Source organism: Paramormyrops kingsleyae, chromosome 11, assembly GCF_048594095.1.
Source record: "Paramormyrops kingsleyae isolate MSU_618 chromosome 11, PKINGS_0.4, whole genome shotgun sequence".
NCBI lineage: Eukaryota > Metazoa > Chordata > Actinopteri > Osteoglossiformes > Mormyridae > Paramormyrops > Paramormyrops kingsleyae.
Window position 1 is genome coordinate 5514061 of NC_132807.1, and position 17311 is coordinate 5531371.

At 41.3% G+C, this 17311-nt stretch overlaps 2 protein-coding genes and 1 long non-coding RNA gene across 9 annotated transcripts; 2 read left to right on the forward strand and 1 right to left on the reverse strand.

Annotated features, from left to right (window-relative positions):
• The first annotated feature begins 51 nt into the window (after positions 1-51).
• cdkn2aip (CDKN2A interacting protein) lies at positions 52-5862 on the forward strand. 5 transcript variants are annotated; one of them, XM_023813983.2, is made up of 4 exons: positions 52-208; positions 1054-1303; positions 1965-2086; positions 4155-5862. In XM_023813983.2, exons 1-4 carry the CDS (start codon positions 163-165, stop codon positions 4751-4753), a joined length of 1017 nt encoding a protein of 338 aa, XP_023669751.1. In that variant the 5' UTR covers positions 52-162; the 3' UTR covers positions 4754-5862. The 5 variants fall into 5 exon arrangements, with proteins under 5 accessions (XP_023669751.1, XP_023669756.1, XP_023669753.1 ...); XM_023813988.2 differs by having other exon boundaries at positions 107-233; XM_023813985.2 differs by lacking the exon at positions 52-208 and adding an exon at positions 215-446.
• A 2426-nt stretch (positions 5863-8288) lies between these two features.
• LOC111845073 (cocaine- and amphetamine-regulated transcript protein-like) lies at positions 8289-11130 on the reverse strand. The gene is made up of 4 exons (XM_072717894.1): positions 11020-11130; positions 9258-9432; positions 8854-8937; positions 8289-8657 (listed from the first exon to the last, which is right to left on the reverse strand). Exons 1-4 carry the CDS (start codon positions 11058-11060, stop codon positions 8550-8552), a joined length of 408 nt encoding a protein of 135 aa, XP_072573995.1. The 5' UTR covers positions 11061-11130; the 3' UTR covers positions 8289-8549.
• LOC140593429 (uncharacterized) lies at positions 10685-12541 on the forward strand. 3 transcript variants are annotated; one of them, XR_011993752.1, is made up of 5 exons: positions 10695-10989; positions 11071-11177; positions 11384-11463; positions 11819-11987; positions 12118-12541. It is a non-coding gene; the product is annotated as an uncharacterized lncRNA (long non-coding RNA). The 3 variants fall into 3 exon arrangements; XR_011993751.1 differs by having other exon boundaries at positions 10685-10989; positions 11384-11987; XR_011993753.1 differs by lacking the exon at positions 11384-11463 and having other exon boundaries at positions 10709-10989.
• Positions 12542-17311: the final 4770 nt, after the last annotated feature.

The window sequence follows — 17311 nt, forward strand, 5'->3', positions numbered from 1 at the left end:
CCGCAGTGAATCATGGGATTGTTCTCGTTCGGTAAGGATGCAACCGATGTATCCTTGATATTTGGGGCGGAGCAAGGCCAACATCCGGGGATTTTTTATTTTTTATTTTTTTTTACCGTTCTCTGTACTTCTGTTCTTGAGTATTGGAACTAGTGTTTGGCAATGGAAGATGACGTAAACGGGTACACGCGAACGCGAGTACGGTCAAGTACGTATATAGAATAACACGCAAGGTGTGTTGCTGGATGTTTGCTCGCTGCTAGTTACGGTTGCCCTGCTAGTTTTGTTTATGCCGGCTAGCTGCCCTAGTCCTAGTGCTAGCCAAATGAATCTGCTTCCGTGAGCTGGACTCCTCGCTGCACCGCTAAAAGGAAATGTCAACTTGAAATTCGTAGGTCAGCCTTTTGGGCTGTGGGCTAAGCTAAGGCGTTTCGGACTGGTCGTTGGTGAGCGAAGTTTGCGGCTAACTAGCTAACTTGCTTCCTTATTGTTTTATTTAATTTAACGTTATACATTACATGTTTACTAGAAATATATTTTTTATTTGGCGATCCCCAAGAGGGTTGAAGCGTGGCGCGGGCCTAAATGCCAGTCAGTATCAAACATGCTTCATTATTTAGCATCGAAATAATTAGAAGAAACCGATTAGCACGTCGACCTCGAACTCTAAATGACTCTAAAATATATGTTTTATTCGCGGCCGGTAGGGGACGGAGTTTTAAAAGCATATGCATAATTTGTTATGGGCCAGGCAGCTTTGCAACATGTGAACTTTGAATTCGCGGCTGGATGTGCAATTTCGCACCAAGTGAAAATTATAACGTAAAAAAAAGCTGTGCGGTTATGTCGTCCGTACGTTTTACAAAATACTAATTGGGGGGATGCTTTTAAATAACTGTAGAGACGCGTTTTGCACGCAGTTAAATGTCCACGCAGCTAAAAGATTTTTAAAACTTCAGGGGGTACATGGGAAATTTCAAGGCTCTTCGTACTTAGCCAGACACGTTTGAAAAGTTAATCATTTCTGTAATGTGAAATGTGCTGTGTTCACAGTGATGGCAGAGGAGAGGCAAGGCGAAGATGTGGTGTCCGAGTTTCTGGGACAGAACCCTCACCTGGCCAGCTGGGTAGAGTCCCTCCAGAGCCAGTGTGAGACCAACAAGCAGTGGCGGGCCCGACGAGAGTTTATCCTGAGAAATATGGAGTCCTTCCCCACTGTCCAGCCTGGTGTTGCTAGTCCCAGTCTTGATAGACTCCTGTCACTTTCCATGGTCTGGGCTAACCACATATTTCTCGGGTGCATGTGAGTGATGCAGCCCTTCCAAAATGGGTGTCACATCTGCTCTTTTTGTTGATATTCTTAGTCCAGCTTGAAAGACGTCTGTTTATTTCACTGATCACCAGACATTTAATTTGTTTAATTGGATTTGGGCAAGTCAGTTACAATAATTTATTGCTTTAACACACCTCCAAGGTCGCTGCTTCATTTCCCACCTTGTTTCTGTGTGTATGGGATTTATGTGGGTGTCTTCCTGGTTCTCTGGGATATGCGATGTAACTGAACTGGTTTATGCAAATTGCTGCGTGTGGATATGTGATTTACTTGCATCTCAGCCAGTGTGTAATCCCTGCCTTGTGTCCTATGCCTCTGGGATAAGCTTCAATCTCACCCTCACCTTGCTTTGGATTAGTTGTTATGATAATCTGATGGCCAATGAACAAGGATAATTACGGACCAACATACAGAAACGGGGCCTGGATCCCAGGCAGAACACGACATGAAGCAGGCACATCTTCTGCACGCACACACACACAAACACTGATTTAGATGTTTAAAAAACGTGTGAAACAGCAATTGGGAGAGTTCCAGCACTTGTATGGATTTATCTCCAGCTCTGCCATACTGTATAATTTATAAAGAGAACAGGAGTGAAAAAAAGTGTGTCCTGATATTTTATTTGCAGTTATTCTCAAACCATAATGAAGAAGATAACGGAGATGGCTGAGGGGATTGTGGTCCGGGATGTTCCCGTCAAGAAAACCAGGGATGAAATAATGGGGAAAGGGAAGAGACCTGCGATGTGCGGTATGGCTGGGCGGTGTCTGCATTGTGTTAGGGCCCTTCCCATGTGAGCCTGCATGTTTACTATACAGAATGCAACTCAGATAAATAATATTAATAAGCAGTGCTGTAGTAATAGCTTAATAATTGATTCTCAAGGAATTAGCATTAGGTTAATATGTAATTCATGATTTGTCCATTTCTTATGAATGTTGTCTGGGGGGGGATTTTAAAACAGTCTTCCAGGATAGTGGTTCCCAACCTTTTGATGACCGCTGATTGACATACATCACTTATTCATTTCATGGAATGGTAGAACTGACAGGTGCTGGGGGTAAAACTTGTCAAGTTTATTTTTGGAACTTGGCCAGCCCCCCCAGGCCAGGGATTTTGAACCCCTGCTCTGGAGTACATAGGCATCACCTGTACTGGCTCTTCCCCACTAGCTTGTGTTTTTGTAATCAGGTAAATTTTTTATGGTTCTGTGGATGGATGGATGGATGGATGTTACATTTATATATCGTATTCCATGGTGTTAGATGTTTCCTGAATATATAGTTTGGGCCGAGCAGTGGCACAATCACCTTTCAGCTGGCCTGGACAAGCAGTCTGGACTAATAGCACAGCTGTGAATTTAGCTCTGAGTGCAGTTGCAGTTACTCAGATATTTACAGTGTTACCAGGGAACACAGTTGTCTGAAAGCTGAGCAATAGTGAGAAATTGTACCTTTTTTTTTTTTTTTTTTGTTCTGCTAACCAACAATCTGTAACTGATCTATTTCTTAAATGCCTATTCATGCTTCATTTTTCCATGTGTCATTATGGTCTGCACGCAGGGTGAGTACATTTTGTCATTGTGTGTCTGGCGGCCGGTGTGTGCACAGCCCACATTTTTATGTCTGACATTATACACACTTTCTGTGAATGTGCAAGGAAATTGAATAGGTGAATCCAGTAGGTGGCAGCACTGACTTTCACACAGCAGTGGTCAACGAAGAAAGTGTTGAAGAAGAATAGTTCCTATGATGAGGTGCGATCAGATTTTTCATACCATCCAGACACTCTACCGCAGTATACGACGATAATCCGGCATTCTGAAATCTTAGTGACAAAATTTACCAAGCGGGTGGGTGAGTGTGGCGGTCCTGGCCGTTTTCAGAATACCTTGGTGTAATTAACCCTAATAACATTAAAGCCGTTCCTAAAAGTTTACTCATTACACTACACTGCTTCTCTTTGTGTCTGTTGCAATACATCTACCCTCTCCTGGTCTGGTGGAATATCATTGCAGTATGCATGCGCTGACCTCCACAGTCTGCGTCATCGACTAATATAGTATGCAGACAAGAGTCCCTGCATATTGCCGAGCAGACTGTAACGACACATGGAAAAGTGACGTAAGCCCTAGGCTTAAGTGTGGCTATTGCTGCAAATGATGATATTGCTACTTATATCCACATTAAAATGCTTCGCAGGTTGGTTCCTGCTTCTCAGTACCGGCAGGGTCCGCTGCAGCCTGCTGGCTGTCTGGTGTTTGTGCTGAATGAGAACAATTTCTTTAAAGAACCGTGGAACGTGCTGGCAGATGATTTAGTTTTTTTTTACAAACATGCAGTGAATGGCATAGAAGCAGCCCGATCTGAATGAATAGAATGTGGTTTGTCTACAGTATTTCACTACATGAGCAGAGACAAATTGGCTGCCTTTGGCTAAATACTTTTCAGTGCTGATTTTGACTGTTAGGCTTGCAGTTTGTTTGGGAAAACTTTAGCCTCTTGATTTGCTAAATTTGGGTATTTATTATAATAGTGGTTTATTTGAAATTTAATTCTGTCCACCCCTTATGCTGAGTAACAGCTTTGAGAATGATAGACCTAGAAGGCAGAGGATAAAAATTACAAATATTTTTTCATGTTATATGTAGATATATTAGTAGTTTATTATTTTTTCAGCATTGATTTGTGCTCTTTGGAATCTTGTATTAAAGTTTTTGATGTTTTGAGGTTTCGTTCTCCGTCCTTTCGCTTGGTTTATTTACTGTATAGGGCGTGTTAAGGATGGCTTACAATCGCCTCTGTGATTCCATTGGCAGAGATCGAGGCAGAGAGTTCAGCGAAGAAGCCCAAGCCAGCAGCTAATGAAAGCGAGAGCAGGGCTGGCGGGAGAGCCAGTGCACGACCAGGAGCTGCGGCTGGAGCCAAAGCGGGCCTTCCACCACAGGCCCCGGCAGAGCACCAGCCTTTCTTCAATCGCCTCTACAAGGCCGTGGCGTGGAAGCTGGTGTCAGCCGGTGGGTTCGGACCCAACCTGGACCACTTTGAGATCCTGCGCGCCTGCGTGGAGTCGTCCAAGGCCAGCCTGAGCTGCGTCTTCGTGCCGCTGAAGGACATTCCCGACTTGCCGGTGAGCCGCACGCAGAAGGAGGGCCAGGTCTGCGAGCTGAGGTGCCAGACCGTCTACATGGGTACTGGCTACGGCCGTGACGAGAGCAGCGCCAGGGCCATGGCCTCTAAGGAGGCCTTGAAGGTGTTCCAGGGCCGCAAGGTGACGGTGAAAATCTGCCGGCGGAGGTTTCGGGGTCGGGACGTCGAAGACTTGGTGCTGTTGGACGAACAGCCGCGGAACTCGGGTCTCCCCCCGGCGTTGGACTACCCCTTCCAGTCAGAGCAGCCGGTAGGGACGCTCTCCTAGCAAAGGCTGCCTTTGTGAAGCTCTCTTGTTCTTACCCACATGTGGAAGACATAATGGAATGATGGACTGGAGCCGTGGTACATTCAGCAAATGAAGGAGCCACAAGGACTGTTGTGAAGATTATTCTGATTATCGTCCAGGGTTGCTTTAGGGGTGATTAATTTCTCAGTTCTTAGGTTCAACATAACTAAAAAGAAAAAAAAAAACACATTTGCTTTATTGTAACCAACTCAGCAGTGGCAGGTGAGTTCCTGTTAGTGGTAAATGTAGATATTTATGTTAAGTTTTTCAAGTACCTCGTTAATTTCTCAACTCCAGTTTTTCAGGTCTACTTTGCATTAAAGACTTGTTGCTGGAAGATGTGCAGACATCCTTCCTCGCCTGTAGCCTTCTGATGTCAAGATCTGCTGTAACTGCATATATTGCATATATTGCATTGCTAGTAAGTGTATCATTTGCAGCCCATACGGTTAAAGAATTACAAGGTTATGTGTAAGAGCTGGCTGCTACTCAGAAGGAAATGTGTGCACATCTGTTTTACATTCCAGTGGTGAATGTGCAGTAGCAGCAACTTAGATTAATGTAATGAGTATTAACAGCCAGTAGCTGTTGAGGCCGCAGTACTGGCAACATTAAAATCTGAATTCAGGGGATTGAACCTGTTGGAAAAGTGTAAGCTTATGCAGTTTAGGTGTCAGACGTTAATTAAATTTTTGGTTTTGGGGTAAATAGCTTTTTTTTTTTTTATTAAAGTTTATTTGAAGAGACACTGATAATTGCTGAGGCCGGTATAGTGGATGTTTTCTCCCCATTTTGATGGAAAAAATTTGAGTCAAAAGTTGACTTTTAGATGGGCAGAGAGAATTCTGATTTCCTGTCTTTTTACAAAACATGACTCTTCATTTGTCGCAGGTCGTGAGTCATGCTACAGGTGCCGGGGACGGAGGGCACTTTGGTGAAATTGGTTTTAGTTGGGGTTAAAAGGTTCCATCTTAGAAAGTTGGGTGATCGCATCTAAGTAATTGATATGCTTCATGAAGGTCACATTTTTGTGTGAACGACTAGAAAGAACCAAATAAAAGAAAATAAAGAAAAATTCCCAGCAGTGATTTTTCTCCCAAGTGTTTGGTCACATTTGCTGTCCAAGTGGCTGTTTTTCCTCATACATTCTGGACTTTTCCTACTGTGGTCATGTTTCCTTTATGTTTTTGATAAAACGAAACATCACAGCCAGGAAAAATTATGTTTATGTGTGCCACAGTCAAAGGTGGCGAAATACTGTTTATTTTTGTTGTTTGATCATCGGCTGCCACAGTGGCCCCAATCCTTGCGCGTATGAAGGAAGCCTCCGTTGGAACAATGTAGCCTCCTACAGGACAGCTGTTTGCGTTTCGTCTGTCAGCATCACATCTGTGTTCATTCCGCCATCAATCCTGAAAGGCTGCCTTTGCACTTCTGCTGTGTATTTTGAAGGAAACAGAAACGCAGAATGAATGCTGACAGATGGGCAGCTGAGTTGGATGTTTCTTCCAGTCACACCAGGCTGGTTCTTTAGTGACTGTCCTACTCCTGCTGCACACCCCACAGTGGCTGGCGAGCTTGATCGACAGGGTTTGGGTTGGTCCCTCCCATTGTGGAGGCAGGTAAACCACAAGCATAAAAAGATGCTCAGTTATATGATCAGTTGAATTTAAATACTTGGTGAGGCACCTTGTGATGAAACTCAGTGTTGGCATTAATAATGCAGGCATTACTTTTAATATTTGGGAAGAAAATTTCAAACATCCACCTTCCAATCTAGACTCAATATGTCTGTATTCGCAATAAATGTTTATTTCATATGGCTACAGTTCTATTTAGACTAAGTATTTCATAAAGCACGGAGTTTTTCATGGTATACAGTGTAGGTAGACTTTGTAAAACACAGTATATGCTGGGCCGGATCTAGACTGCACAGGCTTTTTCACACAATAGGCCATACTACAGTGCAGTAGCAGCTTGTGAGCAGAGAAGGGGGGGGGGGGACACACATGGGCATTTTCATATTTTCCATTTGAACTACAGTACTTATGTACTCCACATTATGCTCTCCTGGTCATCTCAAAAGACAAATAATTATTATTATTGTTATTTTTATGTGATTTCTGTGAGGTGCTTTGGACAGAAGTGTCTGCTAACCAAACATAAACATAAGCTTATCTACTGGCATATTAAAGGCAATTTTGGAACTCAAACTCATGAACTGGCATATAAGGCTGTAAGAGCAAAACATGTAATATGAACAGTAATATAGTGGGAGGAGGCTCCTTAAAGAGAAAAAAGCATTAAAAGATAATTACCAAACCGCAAACAAGCTGACAGCTTTCACAGGCGGCTACAAAAGCTCCGCAGAAGAATACCTGATGGGAGGAATGAAATGAACGTGATTGGGAGATGCAGATGGATAAGGCTAAAGGTGACCAACTGAGTGGGCAGAGCGGAAATTTGGGTGGTATTTGGCATTGCCCACCCCTGCCACCTCTAGATCCGGCCGTGAGTACGTGTGTCTGTGCACGTGCATATATGCATGTGTGTGTGTGTGTGTGTGTGTGTGTGTGGTGGAAGAGTAAGTTAATTCAGACCGAAATGTATATAATCTTGCACTATATAAATGTGCGTGTCTCAGGGGTTTTTTTACTTATTGAAAATTATCCGGGGCTAAGTCAGGTTTACCTGGGGCTTGTTTTTTGAAGGAAGATTGGCATCGGGGCTAAAATACCTAACAACGCCCATGATGTGTCTATGTGCATGTATGTGTCTGTGGTACAGGTATACCTTACCTTGTGGGGACCAAATGTCCCCACAACGTGATGAATACCCGTTTTTTTACCTGGGAAACTGTATTTTATAAAAATCTGTGACTGCAATGCAAAAGCTCTTGTATTTTGTTTGGTTACTTATGGTTATGGTTAGGGTTGGGTAGGGGTTAAGGTTGTCATATAGTTACTAGTTAGCATAAGCATTTTTCCCATAGAAATGAATGAGCGGTCCCCAAAAACACGACTGTGTGTGTGTGTGTGTCTGTCTGTCTGTCTAATATACACATACGCACATAGTGCAAGAATAAATAAGTCAATGCAGACTGAACGTGAGCCGCTCCTAACATTTGATATATAAATTACGCCGGCGATAATTTCAGTCGATTCACCATTCATCTATTTCTGGTTCATAGTTTGAAGCGAAATGGAACAACATAACATGTTCTGTTTAAAACAGTCGCATAAGATAGGTCTAAAAACTGAACGACTCATTTTAATTTCACTGCTTACTGCGATTAATGTGCCTAAAAATCGGTTTGAATTATTTCACTAATTTCTTCTGTCCGTCCAATGCATTTTCTTTAGAGCTTCTCCTCATGCCTTGTTCCTTCCACGCTTTGTTGGCAGCATGTGTAACGTGAAAGTGGCTCAGAACCATGGCTTTTAAACTTGGGGGTTTGGTGAGAGGGTCACATATCATTCTGCTCAAATAAGAATTCAGCGATGACATAGGCTGCTCTAGAAAACAGGACCACATGTTTTAATATTCTTTATGCTCACTTTCAAATACAAAATACAATACTGTGCACACGACGAATATGCCTATTTAAAGTAAATCAGTAACAGCAGCCGTGATTTTTTTATATTAACTTTAGTAATTCTATAAAATATGCAAATAATATGTACAATATTTAGTATTATTGTTATCGTTATTATTATTATTTAGTGGGTTTTGCCTTCGACCCCAAACTCAAATAAATTTCACAGCAGACTCGGTATTATAAACATTTCAGCAGGAAGAAGTTGCAAAATGCCCCGCGCGGACAGTCGCACATTTTGCCGATCCTGGATCCTTTTCTCACCGCGCACCGCCTCCCCACGTCGCACTAGGTAAAGACAGACAAATAAGCGGCAAGTGTTAATACACATCGTTCTACTTGAAGCGATTCAATCTGACTGAACGTTTCCTTTAGATACACTTTAAAAAAAAAAGTTAAGTACTTCGTGAAAATGTTACTGTGAAAGACAAACAGCTTTAGAATCGTTAAAATGCATACTAAGGCGTGGTATTGTTTTATTTACCGTAGGAACTTGACCGAATTTCTTTTCCCATGATGGAATTCGTTTAGTCTGTAGCTTTTCCAAGACTTCTTGAAGAGCCCCAAGCTGTTAAAATAACAAAATACTTAAACAGATTCACACAAACGGATGAACAAATATTCATGTTTTCGTGGTTATTTTTAGGATTTTTATTATTTTATCCATAGCTGATCCAAATGTCACACAGATATTCAGGGAAACGTTTTACTGGAACTTAGGTCAAGTACTCGGGTGTGCAGGAGCAGACCCACAAAGCCTTCATTAATTTTGTATCAGGTAGGCAATCATCAGTCATATTGCATGTATCCAGAACACTGACAATCAACGTGTATGTTTGAGTAGAAATGTTATCCAGGACATTACTACAATAACGGATTATAACTTACAAGCTGCTTTTCGGTGGTCAGATTTGGGTCTTTGGGGTAGAAATCTGTTAAAGCTCTCTCGTCCAAGTCCAGCTCCTTATCCGAATCCTTAGTTTCAGCCCTGGTGACTCCGAACAGCAGCGCGGCGCAAACGACGGCTTTGGTCCAAAGCTTGGGGCTTTCCATGGTCCTGTATCTGGAGGAGACGTGAGACATTCCTGCTATAGCGCAGAAGCGATTGAAACACCCAACCCTCACAGACAAACCGGCTTTTTATCTGCTCTAAGTGCTTTGCACTCATATTCAATTCGTTTGCCCCTCCTCAACCACTGACTTCTTTAGTAGGCTGCGTAAGTACGACGCGTGGGTGAATCACTGCGTAAACACGACCAATTTATACATTTTATTAATAATACCCCCTACTTCTATGCATTTTACCTGTCATGACTCGTTCTGCAGTTTACCCCATATCAAGTTTATGGTTAAGCAAAGAAACCTCTGAACACTTAATGCGGTAAAAAAAAAAAAGAACAATTCTCTGAAGTGCTAGGATATTAGTCTCTATAATGAGTTCGATGTTAATCAAGGAATTCCTTGAAGCAGAAGATTAAGGGAAGGAGTCTTACTGCTAGTCTACCTATAACTTATAGTCTTTATTATCATTATTACTATCTCTGTAGTCATTTAATGAAGGCCAACGCAGGTGTTTATGTGATAGCGCACATTAATTGAACGATTTAAAGCGACAGGGAATGCAAACAGTGATACGCACGTCCTTTTTCTGCTATATGTATTTAGTACCCAGTTCGCTGTAGAGTAAGGCCACAAACCATGTTTAAATATAACTAACCCTCTGCACACCTGATTCAATTAATTATCGGCTTGGGAACTAGATGGATACTTTTTCTCACAGTCGGTGGGTGGTATATAATAGTTGCATGGAGTAGCTGTGGATGAGCAAGGAGAAATTTTGGGATCCGCTGGATTTGTTTAATGGGGCGAAGTACTGCGAGATATTAAATGGATAGGCTATTTATGTATGAGTCACCACTGATTGTCATTATCACGAGAAAAAAAAACCTTAAACCAGCAAACCAATTCAGGTGTCCTAAAAATTATTGGAACTCATCAGAATTTTTATTTGGAATTAGGCCTACCATAATTACGTTGCATTAATCTCTTTCAGTTTAAGATAAATATAAGATAAATATTGCATTTTTATTAACTACACAACCAAGTCAATTTTTTCTGGGCTGCATTTGAGTTAGAAAAGTTGTCGTTTAGCATTGATCTGTGGCCTCCATCACAACCGATGGAGACGAGATCGTGAAAGGAAAGATGAGGCGACTGATTAACGGTCACACGAGACTGAAGGGCCGCAAAAGCGTGACTGGCGCAGATTTTTTGGTGTGGTTGATAGCACGTTGGCGAAAACTACACTGTAACCAATTGCTGTAAATTTAGCTACAGTATTTTACTGTATTTTCATAATACAGTAAAATACTGCACTTTTTACAGAACTCAGAAGCCAGGCTGTAAATCTACAGCACACTTGTGTTTTCAAACCGATCCATTGCAAATACAGCAATGTGCTGTATACTCAAAGCATTCTGGGATTGATTTTTCTTCGCGCTCGAGCTGACCATTTAAACGTCTAATGTAACGGTAAGTTAAATTCGACATAGTTTAACATACTCCCTTTTCGACCGATTTCTTCGCGCTGGAGCTGACCGTCTAAACACATCATGTAACGGTAAATTAAATTCGACGTAGTTTAACATACTCCCTTTTCGACCGATGTGCTTCTATATTCTTTTTTCCCATTTCGGAACAGGACTCCGTTGGTTAACCGTGAAGCACTTGAGTCTGATGTGGTGGAAAAAGTTGGCGGGCAGTCGCCAAAAAGTACGACCAAGAAAATATTACCTTCATTTGGACACGGTAACTTTTCTTTTCCAGTTTAAACAGTTTTATTATTTGGGACATTTTGACGAGCATACGGTTATCGTTTGTTAGCCGTGCTAAACAAAAATGTTGCTATGCTAACATTTAGTTGTGTCCGAACCTTTTAGTTATGTTCTTCGAATAAATCGGTGGTTATCTTCACACAAGTGTTGTCGTCACACAAATTTATCTTGCATGTCTAGAATTCTATCTGTCGTCAAGCGCTGTTACTTTCAGAGGGAAGACGCGACGTTAGAACATTTCATTAAACTTTAAAATCTAGGTAAGCTAAAGTTGTTAAGCTAAAGAGCAAGGCAAATGTCTGTTCCATCTTAACTGGAATTAAAAGACATCTCAGTTAAAATGTTTCTTCCAATGTGAATTTATAACATTTTAATGTGTCACTGTTTTCATGCAGTTGACTTTGATATTTCTCAAAGTCAACCTCTATTGAAGGTGGTGATATGTGCCTTCTCACTGGCATATTTATACAAAGGTAAACCATTAAATGGGTGTACTGTTGCAACCCTATTCTAGAATAATCATAATGTTAATTGCTAAGTATCCTCAAATGGTTGTATAATATGGTCAAGTAAATGACACTGAAAGTGACATGTATTGTTTTTTTTCTTTTTCAGGACAGACTCTAAGCAACCAGAAGTGGATGCTAGGCATTGAAAGTCAGATTGTCTGTGAGGGAGTACAAGCCAGCTTTGCATCTAGACTCTCAGCTCTATTTACTTCATATTACAACTTTAACCTCCAATATCAAGAAGAAGCCGCATGCACCCTTGAGTTTGTGCAAAGGTGAGAGAATTTAATGCATACACAAGTTACAGAAGGATACAGTACATTGTGTGTGCATTGTTTAAGTTTTTAAATGTTATTTTAAACTATCTTTATTTTAAATTATACTTTTGTCTTTTTTTAACTTTAGGCGCTTCATTGACATCAACCCAGAACGGGGATCCAAAGCCAAGCAGGGAAAAGTGGTATCCAAAAAAACTGGCAAAGTTGTCCAAAAAAAGAACAATGCTGTGAATCCTCATGTTTCCTCACTGCTTCGAAAGTTGATGGACTTTGAATGGGATTTTGTGTAAGGCATATAAAGGACACAATTTTCTTTTTCCAGTTCAAGCTTAAAAGTGGTGCTGTCCTTTGTTTTGTTGTATCATTTTGTTTAAGTTCTGAATCACTATACCATGCTAAGTGAAAGAATAATAGATTGAAGGATAGCTAAACATAGCTGTATTGTGCTTAGTGAAAGAAAAATTATGTTAAAGATATCTAAACATAGTTTAAAGATGGTAAAATGTAAACTATTTTAAACAGCATTCTAAAAAATAAATGTTTAATAAGAAGTAAGTTTTCTTCATTTTCTCAATTGAGGTATGCAAAAAATATTGCTTCTGAAAAAAGACATTTGCAGTATGCAACACAGCATAATTCTGTAAAATAGCAGCAATGTACTGCATTATATATTACAGTATTACTGTAAATTTTACACTTCTACAGTAACATTCTGTATTTTGTAATTGCAGTATTGTACTGTAAATATCAAATACAGTATGTTTGCTGTAAAAATACAGAAAATGGCTGGCAACTCTGCTGCCAGTATTATGCTGTAAATTTACAGTGAAATTTTTTACAGTGTAAGGATGTGATATTGAAATATCAACTCTTTTGACCTTAATGTTTCATTTTAAGAATCAGTTTTAGCGTTAGAATATCGATTTTTTTTTTACCGGCTTTATCAAATGATTATATTAGTATAGGGAATAAGACACGAACTAGGGGCTACTAATATAGAGATTGGCATGTGTGCTAAACGGTGACTATAATCAATAATCAATGAATGCAATAACTTGTAAATTACATCACTAACATGCGTCTAATGTCTTATCAAGCACACCCGACGATCTGTAAACTCCTTATATAAGTCATGATGAGACAGACAGATGCTTCGCCGAGTAAAGCGTCTTTCCCCTTGTACCAGCGTTTACATATGGTCTGCGGGTTCGGTTTAAAGCCAGAATAATGCCGCCGCCCTGTTTATCAACTACAGGTGCGCAGTAGGTAACATCGATTTCGTTCTTCCATCTACGTAGCTCCCCTACACAAGAGACACGTGTTTCTCCCCAAAGCAGAGTGTCGGCAATCCACTACGTGATATAACTTCATACATACCGAAATTTGCAAAATGATCAAATTATACCGTTTAAAAGTTTTGGTATGGCTACACGATACTCATAGGCCTACTCGTATATCGAACAACGTTACACTGTACAAACATAAAATCATTGTGGGGGAGTCACATTCTTATCTGTCAGCAGTCTGAAACAGCCTGCTCCTGTTTTCTGGAGGTTGAATAAAACTGTTTTAATAATGACGTTCAGCGACAATGGCTGACGTTGAACTTTAGTGCTTGGTTTCTCAGTTAATTGCAGCTATGGCCATAATTTTTTTTCAGGGAAGTGTGCATTTCTCCAATTGAAAATTGCACGCCAGTCAGCTGACCAAAGTCGGCTAGCTAATAAAATTTCAGTAATACTGTAGCGCTGGTGAGTATGGAGGGATTATTCGGACTTCGGACTAAATAAACGTGTGCATTAATAAATAAATATATTATGAAATGGTAACGGTAATAAATAAATTATATGAAATATGAGCATAAAAAATATCTGTTAAGAAAATTGTTTATGTCTTCCTGTTTTTATTTATCTAATTATTTATTGCAGGCTTTATTTATTTATTTATTTATTTGTTTGTTTATTTCGACGATGCCGCACATGACATAGGCCTATAATAAACCTTGAAATGTAGACTGTCACTTTCACCCATGAAAGTTTTGAGGGAGGGCTCTAGTGAATACTGGTTTTTGATTGGTGGATCATTCACTAGACAGTCTAATGCAGCATAGCACACTGGTTTTACAGTATAAACCTGCATCCGCGATTTCATTTCGCGGTGCACCGCGGTACGAACTAAAAATGGTAAAATTGAAACTGCTTTCATTGTTCGTCCGTCCTTTGAGACGTATGCAAAGCATGGTTTTAATTGCTCCGTCATTCCTTAATACATGATATTTTTAATTTCTCTTGAGGATTTGGCTAACATCTCAGAATCTCTCTGGATCATTCCAGAGAGCACAGTTGTACAGTACTGTATAATAATGTACAGTGTATTTTATTATTACCGTTTTTAATGTTAATAATGTCTTACTGTGAGTAATTTATAAATTACCTTATCTAAGTACACGTATGCCTATATGGGGTCCGCAGAACTTAACCCCCAGAAGAGCTTACTATAGGCTAACTGATAAGAAAAATACTTATGATTATAGATGAAATAACAGAACAATACAACAGACTTCAGACAGCAAACTGAAAGGCTGTGGGTAGAAACTGCAATGGTGGCAGCTCTAAGTGCAAAGGAACAGGCTACAAACGAGAATATCTGACTGCGGCATATCACGCCCTGGGATACGTCTCCCACAAGCATAGTTGCTTACTGAATGGGTACAACTATATGTAAGTTGCTAACAGGAGCTCTTGGGACACGTGCGCCATCCTGTGAAGCTGCTTAGCAAAGTAATTCAGGAGAACTTTCCGTGCGCTCATGTCCAAACGTGCGGCTCATTGCTCGATTGCCCCAAACTGCAACCACCAGAGGCGGATCTCTTGGAAGCACTCAGTCAATCACTGAGGTCTCGGTATCTTAATGGGTGAAAGTGACAGCTTGCATTTCAATGCTTATTTCACGCCATGTGCGGCATCATTGAAATGAATGAATGAATGAATGAAGGAACGAAGAAACAAACAAATAAATAAGTTAACAGAAAATAAATAATTCAACAACAAAACAAGATGAAAAACAATTTTAACAGATTTAGGTTTATTTGTGCTCACATTTCATATCATTATAATTTATTTATTGCCACATTTCGCAATGTATTTATTTATTAATGCATCCATTTATTTAAAAACTCCGAATAATCCCTCCACGGGAGAGATGGCCCCGCAGAGCGGATTCTGTTAGCATTTCCCGGCATGCTCCTGAGCCCTGTAAATAGCCCCTGTGTTGTGTGTTAAGGACTATATAATAAGGAGTGTAATAAAGAGCGCTCGCTTAACCGAAGCCGTCTTCTCTTGCCTCTGTCGCACCGCGATGCCTGGGTCTTCCAAGCGCTACAATACTACAATATAGCCTACAACATCATTCACCAATAAAACATTATTAGCAATAGCAGGATTATATCCGTTAAAAAGGTTATATCTGAGTTTTTACAAAGGAAACAGACAAGTGGACATGACTTAATGACCCCATGCCCCCCCTTTTCCAGAACGTTCTGCATTCCAATAAGGTAGCTGTTTTGGTGTTTCTAAGAAAATAAATTACGCTCTTTCGGTAGATGAAAATATACACTATTTCGGTAGATGAAAACGAGCACAGGTGAATTCCGTGTCGTATTTTACGAGCTTTTAAACACAACGGACATTGCCATTGAATTCTTTTAGATCAGAGGACCCAAATTCAAGTAACCTGGTTGCAGCTGGGAGGCGGTGTGGGGCCTGGCAGTGTTAGTGGTGGTGGCTGCAGCGACACTGGCCTCATTAATCCTGGCTGTATTGTTGCTGTGCCGCCTTCATTTACCTCATTGAGCGCAAGGAGCATCTTTGCATGGTCCAGCGTGCCCTCTAGGGGGTGCTGTGCTGCTTCTACTTTGGATTCTTGTTGGCCCAGGGTGTGAGGGTGTACTGGTTGGTGCAGGGCACCCCTGGCCCAGTTGGCATTGCCCTGCCATTGCTGGCGGTGGTCTTGGCAATACTGGATCTTCTTTGCATCCTGTTCAGTATGGTGCCCCTGGCCCGGTGAGCCTGTTAGCACCACCTGCTGGACGTCATGTTCACCTGCACCTGTGTGCTGGTCTTGCTTCTGATGATGCTGGTGGGCGTGACCTGAGGGAGGTCAGCTTTGAAGAGGGCATTCCCCTGTCCTGGAGCGAACCAGGACAGCAGGTCAGGTACGGTTGTTTTTACTGCTGTGACCCAGTCTGTGTGTGTTTGAGCGAGAGCGAGAGCGTGAGCGTAGCTCTCACTGTTTCCACTTACCCTCATCTGCAGCTTTTTCTGGAAACATCAACACAGGAACAAGGCCCAGCACTTCACACACACACACAAACACACACACACATAAACTGAACTGAGAATACAGGTTTGGTCTATGGGTCTTTCCCTGTTACTCAGATCTCACCTGACCAGAGCCCACATACCGTGCCTGAAGGTCACGTCAGAGCTGGGCTGCACTCCCGTCAGTCCAAATAACATCATGCTGTTAAGGGGCTGCATGCATATGATCCCAATCAAAAATTTCAAGTGTCACCACTAAGCCGCCGCAGGACTTTTACATGATCACGAAATACCCGCAGGTGCCCCCCCCCCCCCCCCATGCTACGAAGGCAGGTAGCTTTTGTGAACACTGGGGAGGGAGGGGGGAGGAGTCTAATTACCTGACTCCAGGACTTTGAGTATCAGCTGAAGGACGTTTGTGTGTCATTTCCCGCTCTTGTTGTAGGAGTTGTTTTCTGAGACCGTGCCACCAACAGGAACTACTGCGCAGTGCCGTACAGAAACATCTGGAAACCAGGGAGGGCTTGCATGCTCCTTTGGTTATGGACAGACTGTGTGCTCAGAGCTGGACTGGGAGGCTCGATTAGGCTAAGAATTCTAACCCCAGGCTACCATAATCTACCATAAAATACCATAAAGTACCATAATCTAAGTTAGGCCAGTACAGACACCCCAAATTTTTTGTGCACATATGAACTCTCAAACCCACAAACACTATCTAATACACACTCTTACACCTCAACAGACATGAGGGCTATTTATGATTCAGTGTCAGTACTTAGCTGACTGTGTCACACCTTATAAGGTCAGTATGGGAACCAATATTGCCAATACTGACCTTTGTATTGGATCTAATTGGATTGTAACGAAAATCAGTGGTTTCAGGTTCTGTGACATTCAGATACCTGAAAAGGCTTTTTTGTTGATAAGTAAAAACCCTTTAATGTCACCATCTGGTTACGTTGAGGTCAGTGCAGTGCAGAGCATCAGGTCTGTGGTTGG